Source organism: Chelonoidis abingdonii, chromosome 19 (assembly GCF_003597395.2).
Source record: "Chelonoidis abingdonii isolate Lonesome George chromosome 19, CheloAbing_2.0, whole genome shotgun sequence".
Classification (NCBI taxonomy): domain Eukaryota; kingdom Metazoa; phylum Chordata; order Testudines; family Testudinidae; genus Chelonoidis; species Chelonoidis abingdonii.
Genome location: NC_133787.1, coordinates 10157568 through 10182200, shown reverse-complemented (window position 1 = coordinate 10182200; position 24633 = coordinate 10157568). Strand labels below are relative to the sequence as shown.

At 39.6% G+C, this 24633-nt stretch overlaps 1 protein-coding gene across 4 annotated transcripts in view; it reads right to left on the bottom strand.

Moving 5' to 3' along the window:
- The window catches only part of ESRP2 (epithelial splicing regulatory protein 2), a 63509-nt gene extending 45522 nt beyond the window's left edge, over positions 1 to 17987 (bottom strand). For 3 of the 4 annotated variants that reach the window (XM_032780952.2, XM_032780950.2, XM_032780951.2), the window contains exons 1-3: positions 17888 to 17987; positions 17542 to 17694; positions 16499 to 16627 (exon numbers count right to left, since the gene is read on the bottom strand). In XM_032780952.2, the coding sequence (XP_032636843.1) occupies positions 16499 to 16627; positions 17542 to 17676 (264 nt within the window). In that variant the 5' untranslated portion in view covers positions 17677 to 17694; positions 17888 to 17987. Of the gene's footprint in view, positions 1 to 16498; positions 16628 to 17541; positions 17695 to 17879 lie in introns of all 4 variants that reach the window. The other variant, XM_075073700.1, reaches the window with a different exon arrangement.
- Between the last annotated feature and the right edge of the window lie 6646 nt (positions 17988 to 24633).

Genomic DNA, 24633 nt, shown 5'->3' with positions numbered 1-24633 from the left:
TTCATGGGCCAAAGTTTAAACGGGGGCAGAAATATAACCTTACCCACAAAAACATATTTTAAGAATGTTTAAGGTTAGGAAGTGAAGCAGGCTGGGTTAGTGCATTTGAAGCTCCTGAACGGTGGCCGGAAGGACCTTCTCCATAAAAGTTCTCAAAGTTCCCTCCAGTTTCATGATGATACATGCTCTATTGAATACTACCCTCTAGCATGAACACAGTTAGCTGTTGAAGGCTGCATGCAGATTACACAGGGACACACACACCCTTAATGAGTTCCCAATAAAAGGCAATAGGAAACAATAACATTTTATGATGACTACTTCATGCTTGATCCATTTTCATATGCAATTATCTATCCACACACAAAGAAACCTAAACTAAGAATCACATTCAATAGCCTGCTCCCAGGTCACCTCTTTATTTAAGAGGAGACCTGAATGGTCTAACAGCATACAAAAGAAATCCCGCCCCCCTAATACCACACGTTTAAAAATCTAAGGATTAGTGTGCATTTTGAAAGTTTTACTGGCATAATTATGTTGCTATGGCTATTTCTATACTGCACACCTTACAACGGTGCGGCTGTACCGCTGCAACCATGCTATTGTAAGTTGCGCTGTGTGGCCACTCTATTGCCAGGAGAGAGCTCCCCTAGCGAAAAATAAAATCACCTCCAACGAAGAGCGATAGCTTCATCACCAGGAATGTGGGTCCTGCTGACGAAGAGCTGTCATTCGGGGGGAAAAGGGGGGCAAGGGAGGTGCAAAAGTTTTAGCAACGAAAGTGCCAGTGTAGACATTGCCTAAGTGATGTGATTTTTTCCCCCCCAACATAGTTATACCATTAAAAGCCTTACTGTAAATGCAGTTATATCAGTATAAATGTGCCTTACCAGAATAAGCTATATGGACATAAGCACTTTTATACTGTGCCCTCACTAGGGGAGTTTTACTGCTTTAACTATGCTGACATAGTTAAAGTGGCAACACTCTAAGAACAAGGCCTAAAAAAAGTTAATCAAAAAAACTCAGCTACAAAAACTACTCCTAGCAGGGAAAAACCAGTAACCAGGAGACAAGCTACTCACTACAAAAGGGATAAAATCCCCATTGGTATAAGGCGTGAGCATAAGGAATAGCAGATGAAAATCCTGAAAATCCATAGCACTGAGAAGTGTGTCAAGAATAAGACAATGAAAAAAAAGAGGGGTGAGGAGGTGTCTTCCAGAACCTCAAAGTCTTCCAGTGTGTGGGGAGTCTTAAATACTGTCAGTGTTCCCAATATAAATCTTTGTTTATCCTTGAAGACACCTCTCCCAGGGAACGGGTTTTTTTTGTTTGTTTTTTTAAATACTAGTCCCTTAGCTGCAAAACCTATGTAGTATTTCCAACTTTTAACCTATTTCTACGAGCACTATAATAGCATCTCATTGCTCCCAGTGGCTCCTAGCATTATCAGCAGTACTCACTGAACATGTTATTTCAGCCTGAAAGACAAGGTTGAACACAGTCCCCAAATTCTGTGTACTAGTTAATATATTCTGGTTGTTATACCGCTAAAGTCAAGTCTTGGGCTAAGTACAACTGTGCTCATATGGTATTCAGTATTCCCTCTCCTCACCCATCTGTGTTTCAAGGACAAACTTTCATTAGCAATGTGATCTTTAGCACTGGGTCTATTGATTGCAATGCATAGTGGTACTGCTGTGTTTACTCAACACTGTCCCATTGTTTGTAGTGCAAGCCTAACCAGTTGGAGGACGACAGCCAATACCTGTAATGAGGGAGAACGCAAGTATGTTTTTCTCACAGTAGTTTTTAAAGGATCTCTCTATCCTTCTTCCCTCCTCCCCCTATTCTTTTCTAAAATCAGAAGATAAAAAAGAATGGGTCTTTTCAACTCCCTTCAGACAGTGCCCCCACATACTTTCATCTTCTCAGGGATTCTCTCATGCTTCTGCCACCCCTCACATCTCGCCAAAGGAACTAAAACACTCATGAGCAGAAGGGGCTCCTGGGTACACACCCAGCAGTTGGGTTCATGAAAGAACATAGCTTTCCAAAAAAATATTTTTTCCCCCTACTCTTTATGAAGAGCACTGGAAACATAAACCTGCTGAGGATTAGAATGTAGCTGGGCTCTGCTATGGCAACAGCAGATTTCCTTTCCCCTGAGCTCAATACACTTTTAAAAAACAAAATGGTTCAGTTAAGTTTCGGTTGCATCCCAAAGAATCATGTACTATCACTCTCCAGAATCCTCAGCCCAGATCTGGGCTTGGCAGTGTGATCTTCGGGGACAGGAATTAGTTGTATCACAGGGAGAGAGCAAAATACCTTTCAGAAACAAAAATGGTAAGGCTGGCTTTACTTGCTAAATGTTCTGCCTTCTCTGGCAGCTCTTGTGTTGCCCCTCCCCCAAGTGCTCCAAAGAGCACATGGGATATGCATCACATATATCATTGCACCTTTCCTCAATACAGAAGGGGACAGAAAGACAGGGCAAGCTTCTGTTCCCCTGATTGCCAGCCCTACAGGATAGCCCCACTGGTGGCCTTCCTGTACAGCCCCAGCTTGAAGCCTGGGAAACTGGTACCAGGGGAAAACTGGAGCACTGCTCCCCTGAACTAGCCAGAGACCTAACTCCCTCCCACCCACCAGCCAGGAGCATCCCAAACACTTCAAGAATCAAACAAGAACCTTCCCCATCCAGCCACTCCATTCCAACTTGGGTTGTCCAGTGGTGTCTGGCCATAACACCAGCCACCACCATTTGTTGTTCCTAGAGAAGGGCAAAATTTAATTCACAAATATGTAAAGACCAGGTATCAAGTACCATATTGTTGCAATATGTAGTAAGTCATGCAGCTTCTCAGAGGTCTACTCACAGCTGTTATCAATAAATTTAAGTACACACTGACAGCTGTTGCCTCTCTTTCCCCATTCTTCCTACCTCCTCCTTCAAAGCCTGGTGGCCTTTCACAAGTTCCTCAGTAAGCAAGAGTTCATTCTCTAACAATTCTGATTTGCTATAAGAAATAACACTCCAACTGATACAATGAGGGCAAAAATCTTACATCCCGCAATCCTTCAGAGCCCTGTCCTTACTACCGCTACCCATGACCCACCTTCACGAACACACACTCTCCTCCCTCCCAACCAATACAGAACACATCCTCTCCCAGGATGCCTGAAGCATCAGACTTCCAAGAACAAGAATAAGGCTTTTTCCTCAGCTGCAGAAGATGCTGCGAGGTCAAAAATCTTTAGCATCAATCCCAATATTTAGGCCCTGGAAACACATATAAAGATTTACACTAGAAGGAAAGCCTCCCTTCACTGTTTTCCATGTTTCTTTAGTCAGTGGTCTCCACATTTGATTGCTATTGCTCTAGCATAGCTTTATATGGTTGTACACTGAATATCAGTGTAAGGGAATGTCTCATTATGATCCCATTCCTGCAAAGTCTTATGTACGTGCTTAACTTTAGATGTTGTGTTCGCAGTGAATACAGTTCAGCACATGCATAAATCTTCACAGGATCATGGCCTTAGCCTGGTCATGTCATCCTCTGGGGCTATCCCAAGGAAAGATTAAGAGCCATATTACTGACAGCTAACAGAAGTTCTCCTCAAGCTCACGTGGTAGAGTGTTTTGTCAAAAGATCCAGAACTTTCATGGGAGCCAGACTTAGACTCTAGCACTCACTCCCACAAGAGATAAGAATGACCGCTAATCTCACGGCTTTCCAAACTAAGTACGAAGCCAATTTCTTCAGCTTCTCTTCCTCATTAGCTCTTCACAATCTACACAGGTGGACCAGAGGAGGAAGAAGCAGGGGGGAGGGGGAAAACAAAAAACCTTTTATCATCTATCTACTGCAAGAACTGAATGGGGGAAATTTTGTTTGTTCTTTTATTAAATTATAAAGTGCTCAAATACTAAGTATGTAAGCTTCTATTCCCAATATTTTATGTATACTATTTAATGCACTACTAATGTCTGTTTCCAGCACATGGATACACTGGGATGAAGAGCAGCTTGGCAAAGCAGCTATTCCATTTCTGGACCAATAAAAGACATTACCTCACCCACCTTGTGTCTCTTTTACAAAGCAAGAGATTTGCTAAAAGAGTGGAATGATCATCCTGTAAAACTAGAGTAGAGTATGGAACCGATTCAAGAACATCAACCCAAGGAGACAAATGTATCATAGAGGTGAGGCAAAGAGGCTACCAGAGGGAGGGTACCAAGGCGAGCATCTTTTTAATCCAGTGTCTGCCAATGATAGATACATGAAGTTGCTTTCAAACAATCCAGTCCATACCTTTTGTACGGAAGGGAGGAGGTAATTGCAATAAAAGGAAGAAGAAAAACTAGTCATGCCCAATAGAAATGGTGGACCGGCTGCGGCTCTGGGATTTTATGCAGGGCAGCAATTATAAGGAAAGCAGCGTTTCCAGGAATATATGGGAGGAAGAGGGCCACTATCTGCAACAAAAACATAGCATTTATGAAACCCAAATTATTATTTTTCCAGTGACTTAATGGGGAGGAGAAGATAGAAAATTCTGATCCTCCTATGACGTTTTAGGAAGAACACTAGGTGAGTTTAGCAAACACTTGTTAGTCAAGATTTCTCTCTGATGATGATGTGTCAGGACCAAAGATCCCACATAACTGATATACTAGTAATCCCTAATCCTTCCACCGGTAACCGACTGCAGTAGCAAGTTTTTATTGTTGTGATGTTGTCAGACTAGGTGTGAAATTCACACTGAAGCCCCAGGCCAAGTCACTTGTTTATAAGTATAGAGCAAAGAGATTGTTAAATGTATAAGAATGTATTTGATGTTTAAACTTCATGAAAACTAAAGGGATGCTACTTGCATTGTTTTCATTTATCTGTATCATGTTATACACAATGTAAGTGTTTGCTACTACATTATATCCATGTAATGAAATATCCCATCAAAGGAGAAAGAAGCCTTGTAGAATGCAGATGAAGAACTCTAACAGAAAAGAGTCAATTTCAAAGCAAGTGGTCAGCATATGTGATGACTGAAGGTCAAAGACTCAAAATGCATCCCTTACACTGTCAAAGTAAAAGCCCACAAGGGTAATGACTAGGTTACCAGATAGCAACTGTGAAAAAACTAGAAGGGGGTGTGAGGTGATAGGCGCTTATATAAGAAAGAGTCCCCAAAAAAAGGAACTGTCCCTTTAAAAAGGGGACATATGGTCACCCTAGTAGTGATACTGTCAGCTGGTTTTCTGTGAGAAGTATGGATTCAAGGAAAGATCCTAGATCTCTGGACTGTTTGGACTCTTACAGGGAAGTGAACCAGATGGAAAGCGGAGATACTCAGAGAGAATCCAAGTACCCTGACAAGACTTTTGGGAAACTGGCATTTTAGTACATCACTGCCATCATTTGGAATGACAAACAGTGACTCACCTGTACATATATTTTACGTGCTTTAACCGCTCAATGACTCTCACTTCCTTTACTTAGTTTACTGTAGAATTAGCTGCCAACATTATCTTTGGTGTAAGATCTAGAGTGCCAATTGATCTGGGGTAAGTGACTGGTCTCTGGAGACTGAGAGCAACCTGATGTGGTATGATTTTTGGTTTCAGTGACTTTTTATCACAAACTCCAGTTTGTCTGGGAAGCAAAATATACTGGAGAGTCTAAGGGGACTCTCTGTGACTCCATGATAAGACTGGTACCATGATCCAAGAGTTCACATTTGTTACTGGGTTAGTGAAATCTAATTATACAACACACCACCAGCTTGGGGTGCCTGTCCTGTTTTCTGACAGTCTGCCCTGAGGTATGCACTCACAGTCAGGAGCCACTCCAGACAGCATGACAATTGTCAAAGAATTATGCCACATTAAGACTATGCAGAGTTTCTCCTGCCAGAGAAGTAGGGAGTCACACATCAGGTACTTTGTCTGCATTTGTGGATTATCAAAATATTTGCAGGTTGCTAAAAACTCTATGTAATCACACCTCCAGATCAGGATGTGATTTAGGATAAATATTAGATAGCAAGTCCCTCACCCATTTGTGGGCATTAAGAGTCTATGGCACTTTTTTTCAAAGAAACCACAAGGTTCCTCTTGAATTAAATAAAGTTACATTTTGTAGTTACAATTCTGCCCATCTAAATACTCTCTGCAATTTCAGTTACATAGAGTATTCTATGCTTTTCATCCTAAACGTCTGTGCAGGGTTATTAGAGTCAGAGTTTAAGAAAAGATGAGACCATCAGATCATCTAGTCTCACCTTCTACCCACACACTAAACCCAGCAACTTATTGCTGCACTCAGTCCCTGAAATGGCAGACTTGATAAGCTGGAGGAAATGACTAAAGTTTGGAATCTTTGTATGAAAGGAGTCTGTCACTGAGACACACCAATATCCATGTAATTACAGGCAAGCAATAGAGAGAGAATTAGAGGTTTCATTTCTATAAAGGGAGTTTTTTAGCTTAAAAAAAGGAAAGGAAAGATAAGAGCCAAAGGACCAAAATTAGTCTTTGAAAAATAAATGGAACTATCCCTAGATTAAACATAAAAAAGTATTAAATGTAATGGTTTTGCTTAAAGCAAGCATTACGAGGGCAGTTACTCTAAAACCAAACTCCAGTTAACCTTTTTTGGGCTCTCTCTCTAATACCGCCTTGCTACCTCTGCCAATAGCCAGAGTCAGCATCTATGCTTTTCTTAGACTATTTAACCTAGATGTGCCACAACTTGTTGAGTAAGGTGTTATCTTCATCTAGCAGCAGTTATCTACCCAATGTTCACATGCATGAGGCTTAGAAACTCTTAAAAAGTGCTGAGTAGAGCAACATGCAGAAGTGAGAGCTGTGCAATCCTCTGGACAGCTGCCACAAAAGAGCCAGATTGTAGGATCATAGGAGAGCAGTGAAAAACAGAAGCTTTAGAGATTTACAAGATCCACAGAAACAGTTTCTCAAACTCCTTCCGTTACCACATGCCAAAGCTGATGGTAGACCCAGGATTTTCGATTATGAATGGAATTTTCAAAAGCATGTAAGGAGGTATTCAGACAATAGCATACAATAATGAGTCGTCATAACTACCTACAATAAGGTAAAGTCAAATAATCCCTTAGGATCATGTGCTCCTCACCCAGCAGTCTTTATTTCATACATATTCCAATGCTATTTTTAAAAATAGAAGTAAATGTTGTCTCAAGTTCTGCCTGACACAATATGAGCATGTCAGACTACATTAGTGACATATGCCAGTGAAAAGCTACTTGGCTTCCAAGCACATCCATCTATCCCATGTGAAGATATGAATTGTTTGGGTGACTCTATACAGCAGGGATCGGCAACCTTTGGCACATGGCCTCTCAGGAAAATCCACTGGCGGGCTGGGCCGGTTTGTTTACCTGCTGCGTCTGCAGATTCGGGCGATTACAGCTTCCACAGGCCACAGTTCGCTGTTCCAGGCCAATGAGGGCTTCAGAAAGCAGCGGCCAGCACATCCCTTGGCCAGCGCTGCTTCCCGCAGCCCTCATTGGCCTGGAATGGCAAACCGCAGCCAGTGGGAGCTGTGATCAGCCGAACCTGTGGACATGGCAGGTAAACAAACCATCTCCGCCCACCAGTGGATTTCCGTAGTGGGCTGCACGCCAAAGGTTGCCAATCCCTGCTATACAGGTTGTTGCAATGGTTTGCTATTTTATAGCTGCTACTCCACCCCAATCTGATAAGAAGCTTAAGTTACTGTTTAACTTTACCAGAAGTAGGCAGCACCATCCGGAGAGAATGTCCAAATTCTCCCTCCCCATATTAGAATGAAGCCATTATGAACACTCACCAACAGCGACTAATGTGGTCTAGTGGTTAAAGAACGACAGCACTGGTAGCCAGCACTACTGAGTTTTATTTCCTTGTCTGCATATCACTCATGATGCAGCCCAAAGCAAGTCATTTAAGCTACCTAGGTCTCAATTTACTCAGGTGTAAAATGTATCTAAATATACTTCTTGGGGGTATACAAGGCTTAATATTTGTACAGCACTTGAATCTTTCAGATGAAAATATTATGATTTTTAGTCATGCAAAAAAATATTACTGTGCCCCAAGCCCCTGTGGAGGATAAACCTTGCCAAGACTGCACACTGACATGTGACACAATGGTGCTTTCGAAGAAGCCATCTTAGGCATGAGCTGTCATATGGCCTAACTGACTGTAAAGCAGAAAGTGTTCCAAATGTGACCTGCAGGGACTTGGACAGCCTGAAGAATTAGCAATGAAAAAAACCATCAGACTCTACCTACAGCATCAAAAACAGAATCAGGGCTAGATTAGGGGAAACTGTGTTTAACCATCCATCTCCCCTGCTAATCATACGAAATCCCACTATATAAACAAAAGCCTGGAACCAGGCAAAAAGCATAAAAGATCTGGAGGAGCTAAAGGCAATCATTTTATAGACTGCTGAAGCTCCAAGATTAGGTGCAAGACTTCACCTTAACTAGCTATATTTGAATTTAGCAAAGACAAGATGCAGGACCAGAGTACTGCACAAAACTAGATCCTGTAGATATGCCAGCAGTAGTGCTCAGTTTAGCAGACCATCCCAACAAGCTCTTAGCAAACACAACCAGTACTTTAAAAATAAAAAATGGCATATTCCCTATCCATCTTACCAGCAAATCACAACTCTTAGCTCTCACACTAGCCAGAGTCATGGCTGCTGAACATTCAAGGGTGCACACAAGACAAGAAATTTAGGGTACATTAGTACAGGGATAAAAGACCCATGGCACAGTAGCTGCTGGCCAAGGCTTGAGGCTAAAAAGCATATAGTGTAAATGTTTGGGTTCAGGCTGTAATGCAAGCTCTGCGACCTTCCATCCTCACAGGATCCCAGAGCTTGGGCTTAAGCCCAAGACTGGATGTCTACAGTGATTTTTCAGCCCCAGAATCAAGTCCCACAACCCCAAGTCAGCTGGCTCAGGTCAGCTGCAGGTTTTTTATCCTTGTGTAGAGATATCCACACAGATGCATTCTGTTGGGCTAAAGAACTGAAATACTATTTAAATGGCCTTTAAATTATGCATTTGTTTAAAATCATTAAACCACCTCTTTAAAAGCCTTTCCCCTTTCCCTGCCAGACTCCAAAACACTGTCCTGGGAAGAAAGTGGGCCAGGATAGGACTCTGCTCCCCTATTGCCCTGCACACCCCAGACATGTAAGTGCCAACATATGGTCATCATCAGCTTAAAAGACATTTGAACAGTTGTTCTCATTCACTCATTTCCTAAAATTTTTTTTTTTTTAAAAGGTCACTATGTGGGAGAAAATATAGAGCTAGTGTAGGAAGTGGAAATGGGAATCTGAATGTCTCAGAAGTGGTGAATTTTTTGCCTTCAGATTTGCCTTTGCCTCCTCTCACCCATGTAACATCCTATACTTCATTTTGCATGGACATCCTGAAGGCCACATACTTCTTGATGCAGATCTAAATATCTGCTGTAGAGGGAACAGCCTACTTGGTTATCTATGCCAACTACTCTCCAAAATACCAGGTCTGTAATCCAGAGCAACACCACAATTTTAGAATACAGATATGCCAACTACAGCAAATTCATTTGGATAAATGGGTCACAAAATTAATCAAGGTTAAAAAAGACACAAAACCATAGATCTCATTTTTAGAACTAGAGATTTTGTGGGCTACAAGTTCAGCACTTGAGGGAATCAATCTAAGGATAAGTTTTCACTGCAGAGTTAACTTGAGTTATTTACACTGGTTTTATTTCTATTGAGTTAGCCTCGCTTGAGGGATAGCAGCCACACTGCAAAGTAACACTTAAGCTGCTGTGTCCACGTTGACACTGCACTTGCGTGTGGCACTAAGACTTCTGGGAACATATTCCATGGTTCTTGGAATGCAGTAAGATGAGCAGCTCTATTAATTGTTTCCCAGTGAACTGTGGGAGAACTTGTCTGTCCTTTCTTGGCATGGGGGGATTGTGGGAAAGCACCGCAGGGCTAACAGCACTTGAGGTGGAGCTAAAGACAAAGCTCAAGTTATCACTCATGTTAACTTTGCAATGAAGACAAGCCTGGAGGAGCCTGGATTTCCAGTTGCTCCAAAGAGCTAATGTGCTCACATGCAGTAGTACTATTTTGCAATTTTAATAACAGAATATGCTGCATATATAGGCAAAGACCTGAGATGGGGACTCCATCACATTGCTTTTCCTATGCTTTATCAGAACGAAGGCTGGGGAACAATCACATGATTGCAGAGTAGTTAAACACTGCTGCTATTTCCCTTCATCCATAGCAATTGCTCTTAAAAAATAAAGAAGCAAGTGTTGGTATTAGATTTTGTCAACACTACTGATACCATTTTGGTATGAAGAGTAGGGAGCATGGGTGCTAGATAAGCCTTGAGGAAAAGACAATCCACAACAATGTATCTGTTTAGATTTTATCAGCATTGATACTAGCAAGCATTCAAGAGTCAGATCCCTAAAAATCAAGAGATTGGCATAAAAATGAGATTTGTCAATATAAGTAGCTTGGGGTTCTTATTTGTTTTCTGGCCTCTGAGGCTTTACAGTAAAAATCAGTTCATGTTTTCAGGTTTTTCCTCTGTGAACATATGGATTAGAAAAACTAATTTCTTAAAAATGAAAGCTTTAACAGATACCAAATACACCTCTACCTTGATATAATGCTGTCCTTGGGAGCCAAAAAAAAAAAAAAAAAAAAACTTACTGCGTTATAGGTGAAACTGTGTTATATACTGAACTTGCTTTGGTCCACCGGAGCGCGCAGCCCCACCCCCCGGGAGCACTGCTTTACCGTGTTATACCATGTTATATCAGGTGGTGTTATATCAAGGCAGTGGTGTATCACCAGACGCATCACAAAATCACAAGAGTTGAAAACAATGAAATGGGAACAACCTTTACCACCACACTGTGGAGAAGAGGCTGCAGAACAAGTTTCCCTTTAAGTTTAGTACCAACTGGTTAATCAGGCTGCAGGAATCCACTGGTTCTATCACCCCTTGTCCTTTAAAGGCTCAAACAACTAGTTTGTTTCCTGCCGACTTGGTTGATATTTGGCGAAATATACCAACCCTGTGATTCTACTGCTTGACGAACAAGAATATGGAAGTGTAAAATAAGCAATTTGTTTTCATGACCACTTAACTTAATGGCAAAGCCCACAGTATTTTCAACTTCTGCTCAATGTAAGAGAAAAAGAAATTGGCATGTTGCTTGATTCCAAGTTCTTTAGGCCAGAGAAGATAAAGTAAATTTATCCCTGGTCTATTTGCTGCAATATATAATATGATGAAAGGCCAGCAAGTTTAGGACAGTCCAGTAGGCAAGTATTTGAGTGGAACTAAAAGATGATTTCATATTGTTCCATAATTGAATTTTGGGGGAACATTTTCAAAAGGAGCCACATACACAACTCCCAATGAAAACTCCTGCTTTGTGACTACTGCTCAAAGGAAATCAGTAACTGAGAATGGAAGCCACTAAGTGTCTTCATATCGCAGGTATTTCTCCACCATAATTACTAATTTTTCTTCAGCTTTTTCCTCTCTCAGGATGACAAGCAATAAGGCTTGTGCAAGGTGAATAAAGTTGACTTAGGTCATGCCTTCAGTGGGGTGTGGAGGAGTTAAGATATTGGCAGCGTCGCCAGTTCTCACAGTAGCTCCTTTTTCCTCAAAGCCCTAGCTGCTGGAATTAGGACACTGCATGATAATCCCAGCTTTCATTTACAAGCAAAAGTAGGCATCTAGCTCTCTTGGTTGCAAAGAAAACCTTGAAAATATGAAGTAAGTGCATCTCAAAGGCTCAGAAACCAGAAGGGAAAAAAAATTATTCAAAAATTTATTATTTAAGGAAAGTCTTATGATTCATAAGCCACTCATGATTTGTTGCAAGGGGGGGGGGTTCCAATTCACAAATTTTGAACTTTTGAGGTTGGAAATATGGCATGAGAATGACAAAGAAAAAGTCCACAGCTGGCCATACTTTCCTTTTAATGTCTAGACCAGGTACTTAGGACGCTTTCCTCTTTGTAGGAGAGCTACAGCTATTTTTTACCTGATTATATTTCAAAAGGTACTTGATGGGGCATTTCTTTATAGGCAATGACTGCTTTAAAAGCTTACATCACTGGATCTAGTGCATATAATTTGTGATAAGAAGTATTGTGCAAAGAGCTTCCAATCTGTTTTGTCTTCTGAGATGTTCAGTTCCACTATACCATATGACTGCCTAAAACTGTAACTACATTAGGTCAGACTGCGCAATATGATTCTAGTATGGAAGATAAAAATTTGTAGAGTGCAAGACAATTTTAGTTAAAAACAAAATATCAGTTTGATTTTATATGGCCTGGAAATTAATCTCTATACGCACTCAACTTACTGAGATATTTATTATTTTAGAAGAGTTTGAGACTTAATACTAAACTTGCATTGAATATGAAAGGAAACTCTCAAGCTAGGACAATGAATCCGAACCAGTAAGGAGCAGATCATAGGCTTTCCAAGACTGTAAGGATGTCGTACTTAAAAGTTATGTTTTGGAATCATTTCCATTTTGAATTCACTGACTACACAAAGCAAACTGACTAAAAGGGTGCAAATTTAGGATTTGGGAATCCCTAACAGAATTTCCTCCACTAAGACAAAAAGATACCTGTATACACTATATTACTGTGCATCATAGAATGCAATCTAGCCCTTGGATCTACAGGCATTGGAGTTTGTTACTATGAGCAAGGACAAATAAATTAGAGAGACACGGTGTAAATTGAACATATCATGCACACTAAAAATATTCATTATTTGAAGATTCCCTTTGATCTTCAAATACTGTTTTTAAAATAATAAAACAAAAAACTTTGTAGAATAATATAACTAGTTTACTCAAGACCACACAAATACAAAGTTTTTCCTGCACTACCACTCTAAGTGCATAAAAAAAAAATAAAGTCCAATTTTGATTTAAAGACATCTCCTTAAATTGTTAAAGCCTAGTCCACTAGTAATATATAACTTGAACCACAACACATGCTTTTATTGGACCATGTGTCAGTGCTGGAAGGAGAACTGCTGTCAGTCATTTGAATTCTGCTAGAACAACAACAAAAATAATCCTTTCGGGCTTAATGAAAAAGCTCAGCCACCTGCAATTCATCCATTTTTGTCCATGCCTGAAGCAAGGCTGAAAGTTACAATATACAGCATACTTATGTTGGAAATTGTCTCTCTCCAATATAAGCAGAGATTGGGAATCCAATGGAAGAACAGTATATAATTAACAAGCACTGACACTCTTGATTACATGGCTGAGATTTATGCAAAGGGCAAATTAAGTGCAAGACACTTAAATTTACCTTTAGCTTTTCAGAATGGAGTTATATATATGAAAAACACTATATAAAATCTCAAACTAGGAAGAAGCAGTGCAGTGTAAGATTTTTTTTCCCCTGAAGCTACAGTCTCTCTGTAGGCTTTGTATACTGGAAAAACAGTCTATTATTTCAGTCACAATCCAAAAAGCAAGATTTCTATTTTAAATATATTGCTAATAGAAGTTGTATAGCCACCCATGCATCTAATTCAAAACCAAACATGCTTTTTAAAATGTGAGTGAATAAATGTGCAGTACTATTATATTATATTGTATTGTATTTCTGCAAGCAGAGCATTTGGGATCTGGTCTAAAGAAGTGGTGTGTACCTAGGCTGACCATATGTCCCGATTTTATAGGGACAGTCCTGATTTTTGGATTTTTTTCTTATATAGGTTCATATTACCTCCAACCCCCATCCCGATTTTTCACATTTGCTGTCTGGTCACCCTATCTGTACCCATTGAAGCCAGTAGGAGTTGAGGGCACTCAGATGAGGCTCATTCACAATGCAAGCTGCTACTGTGCAAGCTTCCCTTTCCCAGTGCTGCCAATGCTCCTGACTAGAAACAGCAGCGCTGGGCTACTTTCAGCAACAAATGCCAGTCATTATAAAGTTGTGGGGAGGGCTTCTGAGGGACCAGATGAAGACGACTAGCTTTGTGATCTCACCCTCCCTCTGCAGAGTTTGCAATAGTGTCTCCAGAGGTGAATAGCGTTTAGTAGACTGATCAATTGCAGGTTCTCTACAACATGGCCTCCAATCTAGGTATAATTTTTTTTTTTTTTAAATAACCACTTTGTCTAATTGCACTTTTAAAAGTGCATTTTGATTAGAAAAATAATCTAAATTTTTTTTAAAAATCTGCTTTCATTGACAATACAATAGAACCTTGATTTTACAAACACCAATCATATGAATATCCAGTTACACAAACCATTTTTCTTGATAGGGGTTGAAAAAATAAAAAAAACACCCACACACAACAAAATGTTGAAGAGCAAGTTGATATCCTTTCACATTCTGATTCCTTGAACACACTGAAAAATCACTTCAGAGTGGTTTGAAGGACAAGAAGAAAGCAATGCAGTGCACCTGACTGCAATTTATGCACCATATTTACTATAATTTTGAGATGTTCCATTTAATGAACTACTCAATCCCCAATTATTTCAGGCAATAAGGGTCCTACTGTACCAGAAGGCATCAAGTAATTTTTAAGAACCTAACACAACATGCAGGGATCAGCTCCTGTAATTGTGGACTAAAGATTCTACTTTTGCTACCATAGCACATGACTATCTCAAAAACATGAATTAATATATCCTCATAACATATATCTGACTTCAACGTATTGTCACTCTCTTTTTATAGGTGGGGAAACTGAGGCACTGAGATTAAGTGAAGTGCCTAAAATCACACAGAAAGACAGTGACAGAGCCCAGCAGTTGCACTCCAATGCTTTAATCACAAAAACATTCTTCCTCAATTGCCAAGATATGCCACCCAAAATGGAAAATAAAAAAAAAAAAAAAAAAATACTTTGCAAGAGTCTCCTCCACACCCATACACAAAAGCTAATATTTCTCTTTATATGCTGGAGTAGACCCACCTACAGCGCAGTTTACGGCAGTAAGATACAATCTCTCATAAAAGTATCGAGTATAATTAAAGGGTGTGCTATAAAGGTAAACAGGGTGTACTTTGCTAAGCTGTTCCAGATGCCTTTAGTGCAAGATCTAGGACAAGCTCAAACCTGCAGCTTTACATTTTCTCAGAGTTATTTTGAAGCGATACAAATCACTTTGCACTCCCAGCTGGATTCTTGTGAAACTTGTGTAACAGAAAAAACAAAGAGTGTAATCCATATTTAATTTTGAAAAATAAATGATGTTGAATGCACAAGGGTTGTGTATTTATATTTAAGAAATTATTTAGTCCGGGTACAGCGAATTGTTAACCATTCAGTATCAAGTAAGGTTAGTTCCTATTCTGCCAAGTTATGTATGTGTCACCAGAAGTTACAACATGAACCTGTCCTACTGCCTAAGCAAGTTTCTCTTTCAAAACACACCCACAATGATTCAAGCAAGGCGTGGAAAGACAGTTTTCATATACTCCACAAAAATGCACTATTGTATTTTTCCAGTCAAGTTCAGTTTACTAAGCTATCATATTTTAGAGAGACAAAAAAAGCCATGTGTATATACACTAAAAATTAAAGTAACTAGCTGCCTCTTTAACCCATAAGGATTATAAGAATTTTCAGGTTATCATATTGCCTGAAATTAAGGTGATGCAGAATGTTTCAAGGAGCAAAATTCAACAACAGCAGAAACAAGCTTATAAACAGAAGGCAGGGATTTTTGTATTATGCATTTGGACATCCAAACTCAACTTCTCTCTCACTATAATTAAGCACTTCACTATCTATTAATTTAAGATCATTCAGTTCAACTTTCTAGAGAAAAGTCATGCACACTCTGCATGTGTGGTATTTTACAGAAACTATAATTTGGTATGTGCGACTAATTACCTTTATAGTAAATAATTTTTTTTCACAACATGAGAAAGACAAGGTCTTATATTAGCACTGATAATCTTAGGAATCTGTATCTTTAGTATAATGGTATTTCTTTGATCAAACTTCTCTGAAAATTTTTTGTTAGTACCCTAATAATTTCTGATGTGTTAATTATTCTGCTACATCCTGTTAACCTTTGAATAAGAGAACTTTAGTGTAAAAATTGGACATGGGCTTATTAGAATAAATTGAAAATATGGGTCAAAACTCTCGAAACAAGAACACCGACTCAAAAGTTTTGCCACAATGTACTTGAGCTATTCCCATTTTTCTCTGAGAATCCAATTTCACATAGTTCAACATCTCTCTGTGAGGCAAACCTTGACTGAGGTATTGCTAGTTTTGAAACAGTTTGCTAGGGATTTCAAATTGAAAGGCAAAACCAAGTCTATTTGCTTTATTGCATCAGTTCAAGCCTGTTCCCAGAGTTAACCCTTAAATGCCCTTGTTGGTCCTCACCTGTTGGAGAACTCGGTCCAGAGGCTCAGCTTTGCTCAGTCCCTCTGGTGTTAAGCCACTCACTTCTCGACACTGGTCATTTAGCTCCAAATTGTCTGCTTTTACCAGGGATTTGTGCAATGTCCCTACCTGAAAATATGTAAGCGGGGGAGAAAAGTGAGGAGCAATGGAATGAGTTCGTTATTACAATGCATTCAATTGCTTAGCAGAAAGGTCGGAGAGGTCCAGTATCACTTCCCAAAAGATGTATTTGTCAATTTCACAAATTAAAGTCCCCCTCAACTTTTCCTTCTCTCCTGCCCCAGGAGAAGAGACTCCCAACACTAAGTACTTGCTATGGGTTCTTATACATTCATGGGGAGAACATGTTTTCCACTCAGCATTGGTTCCTTCTATAGTTGTTAGTTTTGGTGGGAAGATCATATAGCTTTACACTATTTGAAGACTCTGCTCAACAAAATTGACAATTGTGTACATTTGTGTGTGTAGGGATTAAAAACAAAACTTTACATCTAGCAGCTTCTGACTCATTTACATTACAGTAATTAAAAATAAAAAATACACCTTTGGCATGGCCTAAAATAAGATACATATTTTAAAAAATAGCTTGATCATTAGGGAAAAAAAAACAAAATCAAGGCCATTCAGGATCTGTTTTCCTTATGGAGACAGTTTCCATTAAACTATGCAGACTGGTATACCAAGCGTGCATGGGGGGGGGGGGGGAGGGAAAGAGGATTAGAAGCCTCCGAAAAGGAGGGGGAAATCTAACATTAAAAACAAACGTTTAAAGAAAAACAAGTAACCTAATTCTAAAAAATCTTGGGGGGGAAAATAAAATAAAGCAAAAGGCCTCGGTAGACTTAACTTCCCCCCACTCCCTCCCTTTTGGTGCATTTGTGAAATGAACAAACAGCCCCAGCTGAGGTGGATATGTGATACTGACCATAATGCCTGCACCCGGCCAACCCAGGGCTGGGGGGCTGCTTTGCTTGCAGGGTACGTATATAACACAACCTTGTATCAAGACTTTGAAGCCATACCTTCTTGCTGTGTAGATCCACAACTTGCCACACCAAGAGAATTAGTTCCCTCTCATCCGAACCCAGTTTAGCCCCATATGCACCAGCTGTTGCCCCAAACAACACCACCAAAGAGTCACTGTGCGAAGCCGTCATGACCACAGGGGGAAACAACTACAATCAAAAGCACAGGTCAAAAAAAAAAGAGACAAAGGAAAATAAAATAAATCCCACAGAGACTCACCCCTTCTTCCAAGTGATCAAAGGGGAAATAAAAGGACAAGGAGTAATAACATCAAGAGAAGAGAGCGCGCTATTGGGGAAGAGGGGCTGAGACAAAAATGGAGAAAACTTCTTACAGCTCTACCTGTTCTCAATGATCTCCTTCTCCCCGGGTCTGATTGGGAGGTGAAATTAACAAGCTGTGGGTTTCTCTCCCTCTAACATCATGGCAGTAACCCAGCCCGGCCTTGGGCTTTTTTTTTTTTTTTTTTTTTTTTTTCCTCCTCTCCTAAGTTACCTGCCCTTGATTCGGACCATGTGACTGAAGTCAATCTCCCAAAGAGACAAAGCCATTGGGTCTTTGGAAAAGGTGTAGGAGGGACATAGGGAGAATCAACGCCTGACTGACCCTGCCTGATTGGTTTTTCAGAGAGATCAGAGGAAAACTCCCATTCTCTATTTAATTCTGCCTCCAGGAAGTGCCTTTACCTGCCTGCTTTCAGTTTTACAGGATTCCTTTATCAGCAACCAGGGAGTGGAATGCAACATACAGCTGAATGTTAAAGAGACATGAGGCCTCTCTGGTTTGTTCACTCAGTTCTAAAGGTGTTTGGCTACACAATTTTGTTGGTTTGTTTGTTTAGGGATATTTTTCACTTGCGCTGAATCTACCTACGTGGAAGTCTTAAGTATTTATTAATATAGCTGCTTTAACATGGTATGCTGTTTGATCTCTGAAGCATTTCTTTCAACTTACATCTAGATGTTTTTTCAAGCAATGTACCAGTGGGTGTGTATTCACATATCCAGGGACAGCTAACAAAAATAAATACACATTTCATAATGCAATATTATAAGGGAAAGATGTTGAATGGGTGTAACACTGTAGCCAGGAAATATCGTACATTTAGGTCCTGATCTTAAATGTTGTCCACAAAGGCAGATCCCAATATAGTCAACAGAATTCTGTATTGACATAGGGGTATGCATGGAACAATTTGATATATGCCTGAAGTGTAAGGCACTCCGGAAATCTTTTAACTTCTTGCCACCCTGTACTGAGCAGTTCTGTAACTATTACTTGCAGCCTGATTACAATAGTTAAGTTTTTCTTCTCTGTGTAACCATATGTAACTTTTTTTTTCTTTACTGAAAACAAACTGGGAAAAATTCTTTTTAAACTGAGGGAAACACACCAAAAATAAGAATTGAAGAACTTTGCCACTGTAAGTAGTTCCATTAACTGTGTCTACTCTGGCTAAAATTGGATGCACAATTCGCTACCACTAGTAGCAGTTGGGGAATTTGTAGTGTGGAGGACTCAGATGATTTTAGCATCCTGTTGCTTAACCCTGCTCTAGTTTTAAAATAATAAACAAACTCTTTAGCAACATTTTCAGCTATTGCTACCACTGCTGGAAATGCGCTCATGGTGAATTGTGTATCTAATTGGACATTAGGAAAAACTTCTTAACTGTCAGAGTGGTTAAGCACTAGAATAAATTGCCCAGGGAGGTTGTGGAATCTCCATCATTGGAGATTTTTTAACAGCAGATTAGACAAGCACCTGTCAGGGATGGTCATAATACTTAGTCCTGCCATGAGTGCAGGGGATTGGACTAGATGATCTCTCAAGGGCCATTCCAGTCCTACAATTCTGTGGTTCTACGATCATTTTTGTAGTGCAAAGATTGCCCTTTAGTCCAATAGGACTACTCAAGGTGTTTTCAGTTAGAAACTATATTTGCCCTCTGATAAAAGTTGATGGGTGCCAGATAAATTTTATTTAAGACAACGGTATAGCTATAGTGATAATTGACTGGGAAAGGGCAGAGTTGTACATTTATTCATAGTTGTCTGATTGTTAAAGTATAGAGAAAATTTAGCTTTAAAAATCTAAATCAATCTATTATATATTTTTTAGGCTTTAAAAGACAGAAACAGCCTACAAATGCTTAAACTTGTACTTAACTTTACTCTAATTGATTAAAATTGAATGGCCCATGATAAAGTTGAATTATGCACCTGCTTAAGTGTTTGCAGGATTGGGGCCTATGTATATAATTTAGTTTGCAAGTATTTACATAGTAAAAGCCAGACAGCGAAATCTCACAATGCACAGGACTAACTCCTGGAATTACAAAATATACCAGTTAGAGCAAGTAACTGACTACCCTTCAGCCTCTGCCATTGCTGCTTCTGCTAATCAAGTATGCTGCTATTTGAGAAGCAGTCTTAAGGACATGTATCCACCCCATCAAAGAAAATAAATACCCACAAATCTTTGGACAAACAGTCTAAAAACCTTATTGCATCCATAATATATGAATTTAGAAAAAAGCATATCTTCGCTATCATGTTCTGGGGTTGTGCTTGTCTTTGTCTCTGTACTTTAGTACATGACAAGAATGCAATAGAATTATAATTCCATAATTTCATCAGGGGGTCAGATATTATGGCAATGAGATGGCATACTCCTCTAGACCAGTGGTTTTCAACCTGTGGTCCATGGACTCCTCTGTAGACTATGTCTAAGATTTCCAAAGGGGTCCACACCTCTTCTGTTTAGGGTGACCAGGTGTCCTGATTTTATAGGGACAGTCCCGTTTTTTGTGTCATTTTCTTATATAGGCTCCTATTACCACCACTCCTACTCCATCCCATTTTTTCACATTTGTTGTCTGATCACCCGACCTCCATTCAACAATTTTTAGGGGTCTGCAAATGAAAAAAGGTTGAAAATAATTGCTCTAGACAGATAGAAGCCTATCATTTACTCTGTATGCAATATATGAGCACAGTTACAGGCTGAATCCCATTTGAGACTGCGTGGGTATGTACACATGGGGATCATCCTGCTCTCACTGAAATCATTAATCAAAACTATAAACTCTATTGTTTTCAGTGGGAGTAGCGGCAGGCCATCTCTGTACAATTATACACAAAAAGTGTAGGTTATGAAGAGAGACATCCAATTGGGAAAGATTCCAGTTATGCAGATATCCAGTAAGTACCTAATCAACCCGACCATCCCTTTAATTCCAACCATTGTTGTTATAAACAAAGATGTACCAGCAAGTAATAGGGTTGTCTGAAATGTTTGCATGAAATGCCCTACCTGTTAGCAGGTGTTGGTCCTGCTGTGGTGGATAAGTGAAAATTTCTTGTATGTGGACGGAGGAACCCTATGGAAAGAACTCTAGTAATAGCCATGCCCACTGAGAAGTTTTGAGCTGAACTTTCCTGTGTTATTTTTAATTTCTTTTTAGCAAAATCAACTCCAGAAATGGAGTGAGCCTAAAGTCTAGGCTGTGGACTGCATTTGAAACCAGATTGGGAAAGGTAGCAACTCACACAACACTTCAGCAAAACCTCTTGTACAAAATTCCTCTTCAGCATCTATCTAATGTTTCTACCCTGACTGAGCTGCTACAGGTAATCTTAAAGTTGATATTGTTATAGACAGAATTGATTTTCCAGAAAGACACTTCAAAAGAGCCATCTGCCTAGTATTCAGTGTAGTTTCTGCTAGAATACTCACTTTTTTTATGTTTGGGTTTCCTCTTTTTGTGCATCATGTGCACAAATCTGTTACACATAGTCCGAGCTGTGGTTAGAGTTTTGAGTGTGTCTACACTGCAACAAAAGACCTGTGGCATGGCTGCAGCTGGCCCAGGTCAGCTGACTTGGACTGTGGAGCAATAAAATGGTAGCATAGATGTTTGAGCTTGGGCTCTGAGACTCTGCTGCACGGTTTTTATCGCATTGTACATACCTTATCTGTCTAATAACCTAATTAATTAAGTTATTTCTGATTTACAACAGTGTAAATGAGAGCCCCTCAACTCCAGCTTTCATGTAGCTTGATGATGTTGGAACAGGCAATAAAATCATTAGAAAACTATAGGTAAAACTTTTTCAAAGATGCCTAAATGACTTAGGCAGTTAAGCTCCATTTTCAAAAGTGACTTAGATTGCTTTATGGACTTAAAGGAAATCTTATACATTTTAAGGCCAGATGACACACAACTCACAGAGAAAACATTCTCTACACTTATCTCCTTCCAGTTAATTTTATGTCAAACAGTCTTACAAAAAGCATCTAAACAACACTGATTTCCACACCATTTCAGATGTTTTCAAAATATCAGATTATGTAGGTAGTTTCTCATTTCCCTTCTACACACAATCTCCATACACAACTCAAAATAATAATCTATAAAATATTATCTATTTTGAAAACTCAGAGGAATGCTATAGTCTGTTTCCAGAAAACAGCAACAGGATCCACTTCCTGAAGCAACACATGTGCTAAGCCCTTGTGCATTTAGTGCCAGCAAAGTTAATTTGTAACCAAGATCTGGCTGAAATAAAGAGTGACTGCTCACCTTTAGCTTTAATTCTGGTAGTCATATTTGCAGAGGTTCTTGTTTGCAGGCTACACATAAGGATAATGTCCCACAAGTTTTACTGACTGCAGAAAACGTTTTAAAGATAGCCCATAACTGTTGTTCCAAGTTTAGTGCTGCAGTTATTTTCTAGCAATTGGAATGAAGCAATCCTGGAAAATTGAGATGTTGTTTTACAGTTTTATCACATGAGTTTATAATGATAGAGATTTATTAGATGGTTTATGATGTACTAGACAAATCTGCACTGAAAACTTCAGTTCTTACAGTATGTACTCTACATTCCCTTGAAAGTTTAAAACATTTCTTTAAAGTTACACTGCTTTTGACAAGTACTGAATTGAGAGCCCAGGACTTTGAACTCTTGTACCTATGGTCTAGTTGAGAGAGCATGAGGCTAGGAGACAAGATCAAGGATGAAATCCTGGCCCCTTGAAATTCATGTAAAAACTCCCACTGACAAGAGATGCTGGAATTAGGGGTGCTGAGGGTGCAGTAGCACCCCCCGGTTTGAAGTAGTAATAACAACCAATATGTGGTTTTTGTTTTCAGCACACCCACTATAAAAATTGAGCCAGTAACCCTGCTACTGACTTAAATGAAGCCAAGTTTTCAAATCGTCCTCTAGTCCCAATTTGTGTAACACTGGGCAAGTTGTTTATTTATGTCCCATTTTACTTAGCTGTGAAAAGGGAGACGATGATACTACCTCATAAAACACTTTGATGACTATCAATAAAATGTGCTAAACTCATTAAGTACAAAGTCTTGTTATTTATCTAAAACAAGGATAATGTGGGCAGTAACAATATTGTCTTGCCTCTAGGATGAGCCTTTCTGTGCTGGTGAGGTTTGTCTTTTGTTTTTGTTTTTCAAACGCTTGGTTTAATTCTTAGTGGACAAGTCAACATGATCAGGATTTTCCTGACATCCTTCTTTTGACAAGGAACTATCCTAAGAAGGCATGAGAACAAATCCTTAACTGTATTCCTTAAGTGACTGTCTCAGATGTTTTGAGACATCAGTTTTTCCCTGTGCTATCTAGCTCTGCCATGATTAATGCAGGTAGAGACCTCCCAAATGCTTGCCTTCACAAGACCTTCACAAAAGTATATGAATACATAGAAATACTCCAGAACCATGACTTCCTCATGAGAATGGCACTGGATGCCTTTGCTCTCTATCAAGCACTACAGCAGGCACTCACTGTGTACACATTCTCTAACTGCACGGTGCATATGCTCACTCAGTGTATGATTTGCATGCTAATACTGCGGTAATAAAACAAAATGGGTGACTAGCACTGTAAAAAAAAAATTTAAAAAAAAAAATTCTAAAATATTTCCTGCATTATTTTACACAGCTCCTTTCCCTTCTCATGTGTGGGGAGACGAACATTGTAATGCCCTGATCCTGGAAACATTTCCTCCTGTTAACTTTATGCACATGCATAGCTCCATTGGCTACCTTTGGAGTGCACTGTCTGACTATACACTGAGCACATTATTTTCTGTATCAGTCCAGTGGAAATGAAAAAAGGCATCAGGGTTGAACACCAGGCAGATTTGAATCTTCACTTTTTATCGAAAGTTTATCAACAGAAAACAGGCATACATCCCAGCAGCAAGCTGTTTTTCTGAAGTAAATCCTTTACTTAAGATTCTTATAGGTACATAATTGAGCTAAATAAATAGTTTGCTATGAATACTTTATTCAGTGAATTTAGACTTTTCCCTTTCCTTTTGCAATGTCTGTGAGTAGATCAGAATTTCCTCTAAATCAAAAAGTGTTTCCCAAACGTGGGACACTGCTTGTGTAGGGAAAGCGCCTGTTGAGCCAGGCCTGTTTGTTTACCTGCTGCGTCCGCAGGTCTGGCTGATTGCGACTCCCATTGGCCATGGTTCGCTGCTCCAGGCCAATAGGAGCTGCTGAAAGCGGCGGCCAGTATGTCCCCCAGCCCATGCTGCTTCCAGCAGCTCCCATTGGCCTGGAGCAGTGAACCGCGGCCAGTGGGAGCTGCGATCGGCCGGCCCTGCGGACATGGCAGGTAAACAAACCGGCCTGGCCCAATAGAGGCTTTCCCTATACAAGCAGCATCCCAGGTTTGGGAAATACTGCTCTAAATAATTTATGATTCAGATATTTTCAGCACAGTTTTCTGGGTGTCTTTTTACTCTGTAGCTTGATTGCAAATAGTTCACAAACAATTCCATATTTGAACTTTGGTCAGGCAAGTCACTTTGTACTGTTTGTATTGTTTCTGTTACATGATTGGGTAAGTGTATAAGTACTTCCTGTATAATTACTCTTGTAATTATGATTTTGATTTTGAAATAATTAAATAATCAATCAGTAATTTGATTTTGAAAATTCACTTTCTCTGAACATTCATGCTAGTAAAGTTTGATTAAATAAATGTTTGTGGAAAGCAAAATCAAATGGAGGCCAGCATTGCAAAAGCAAATTCACTTATACAGTTGAA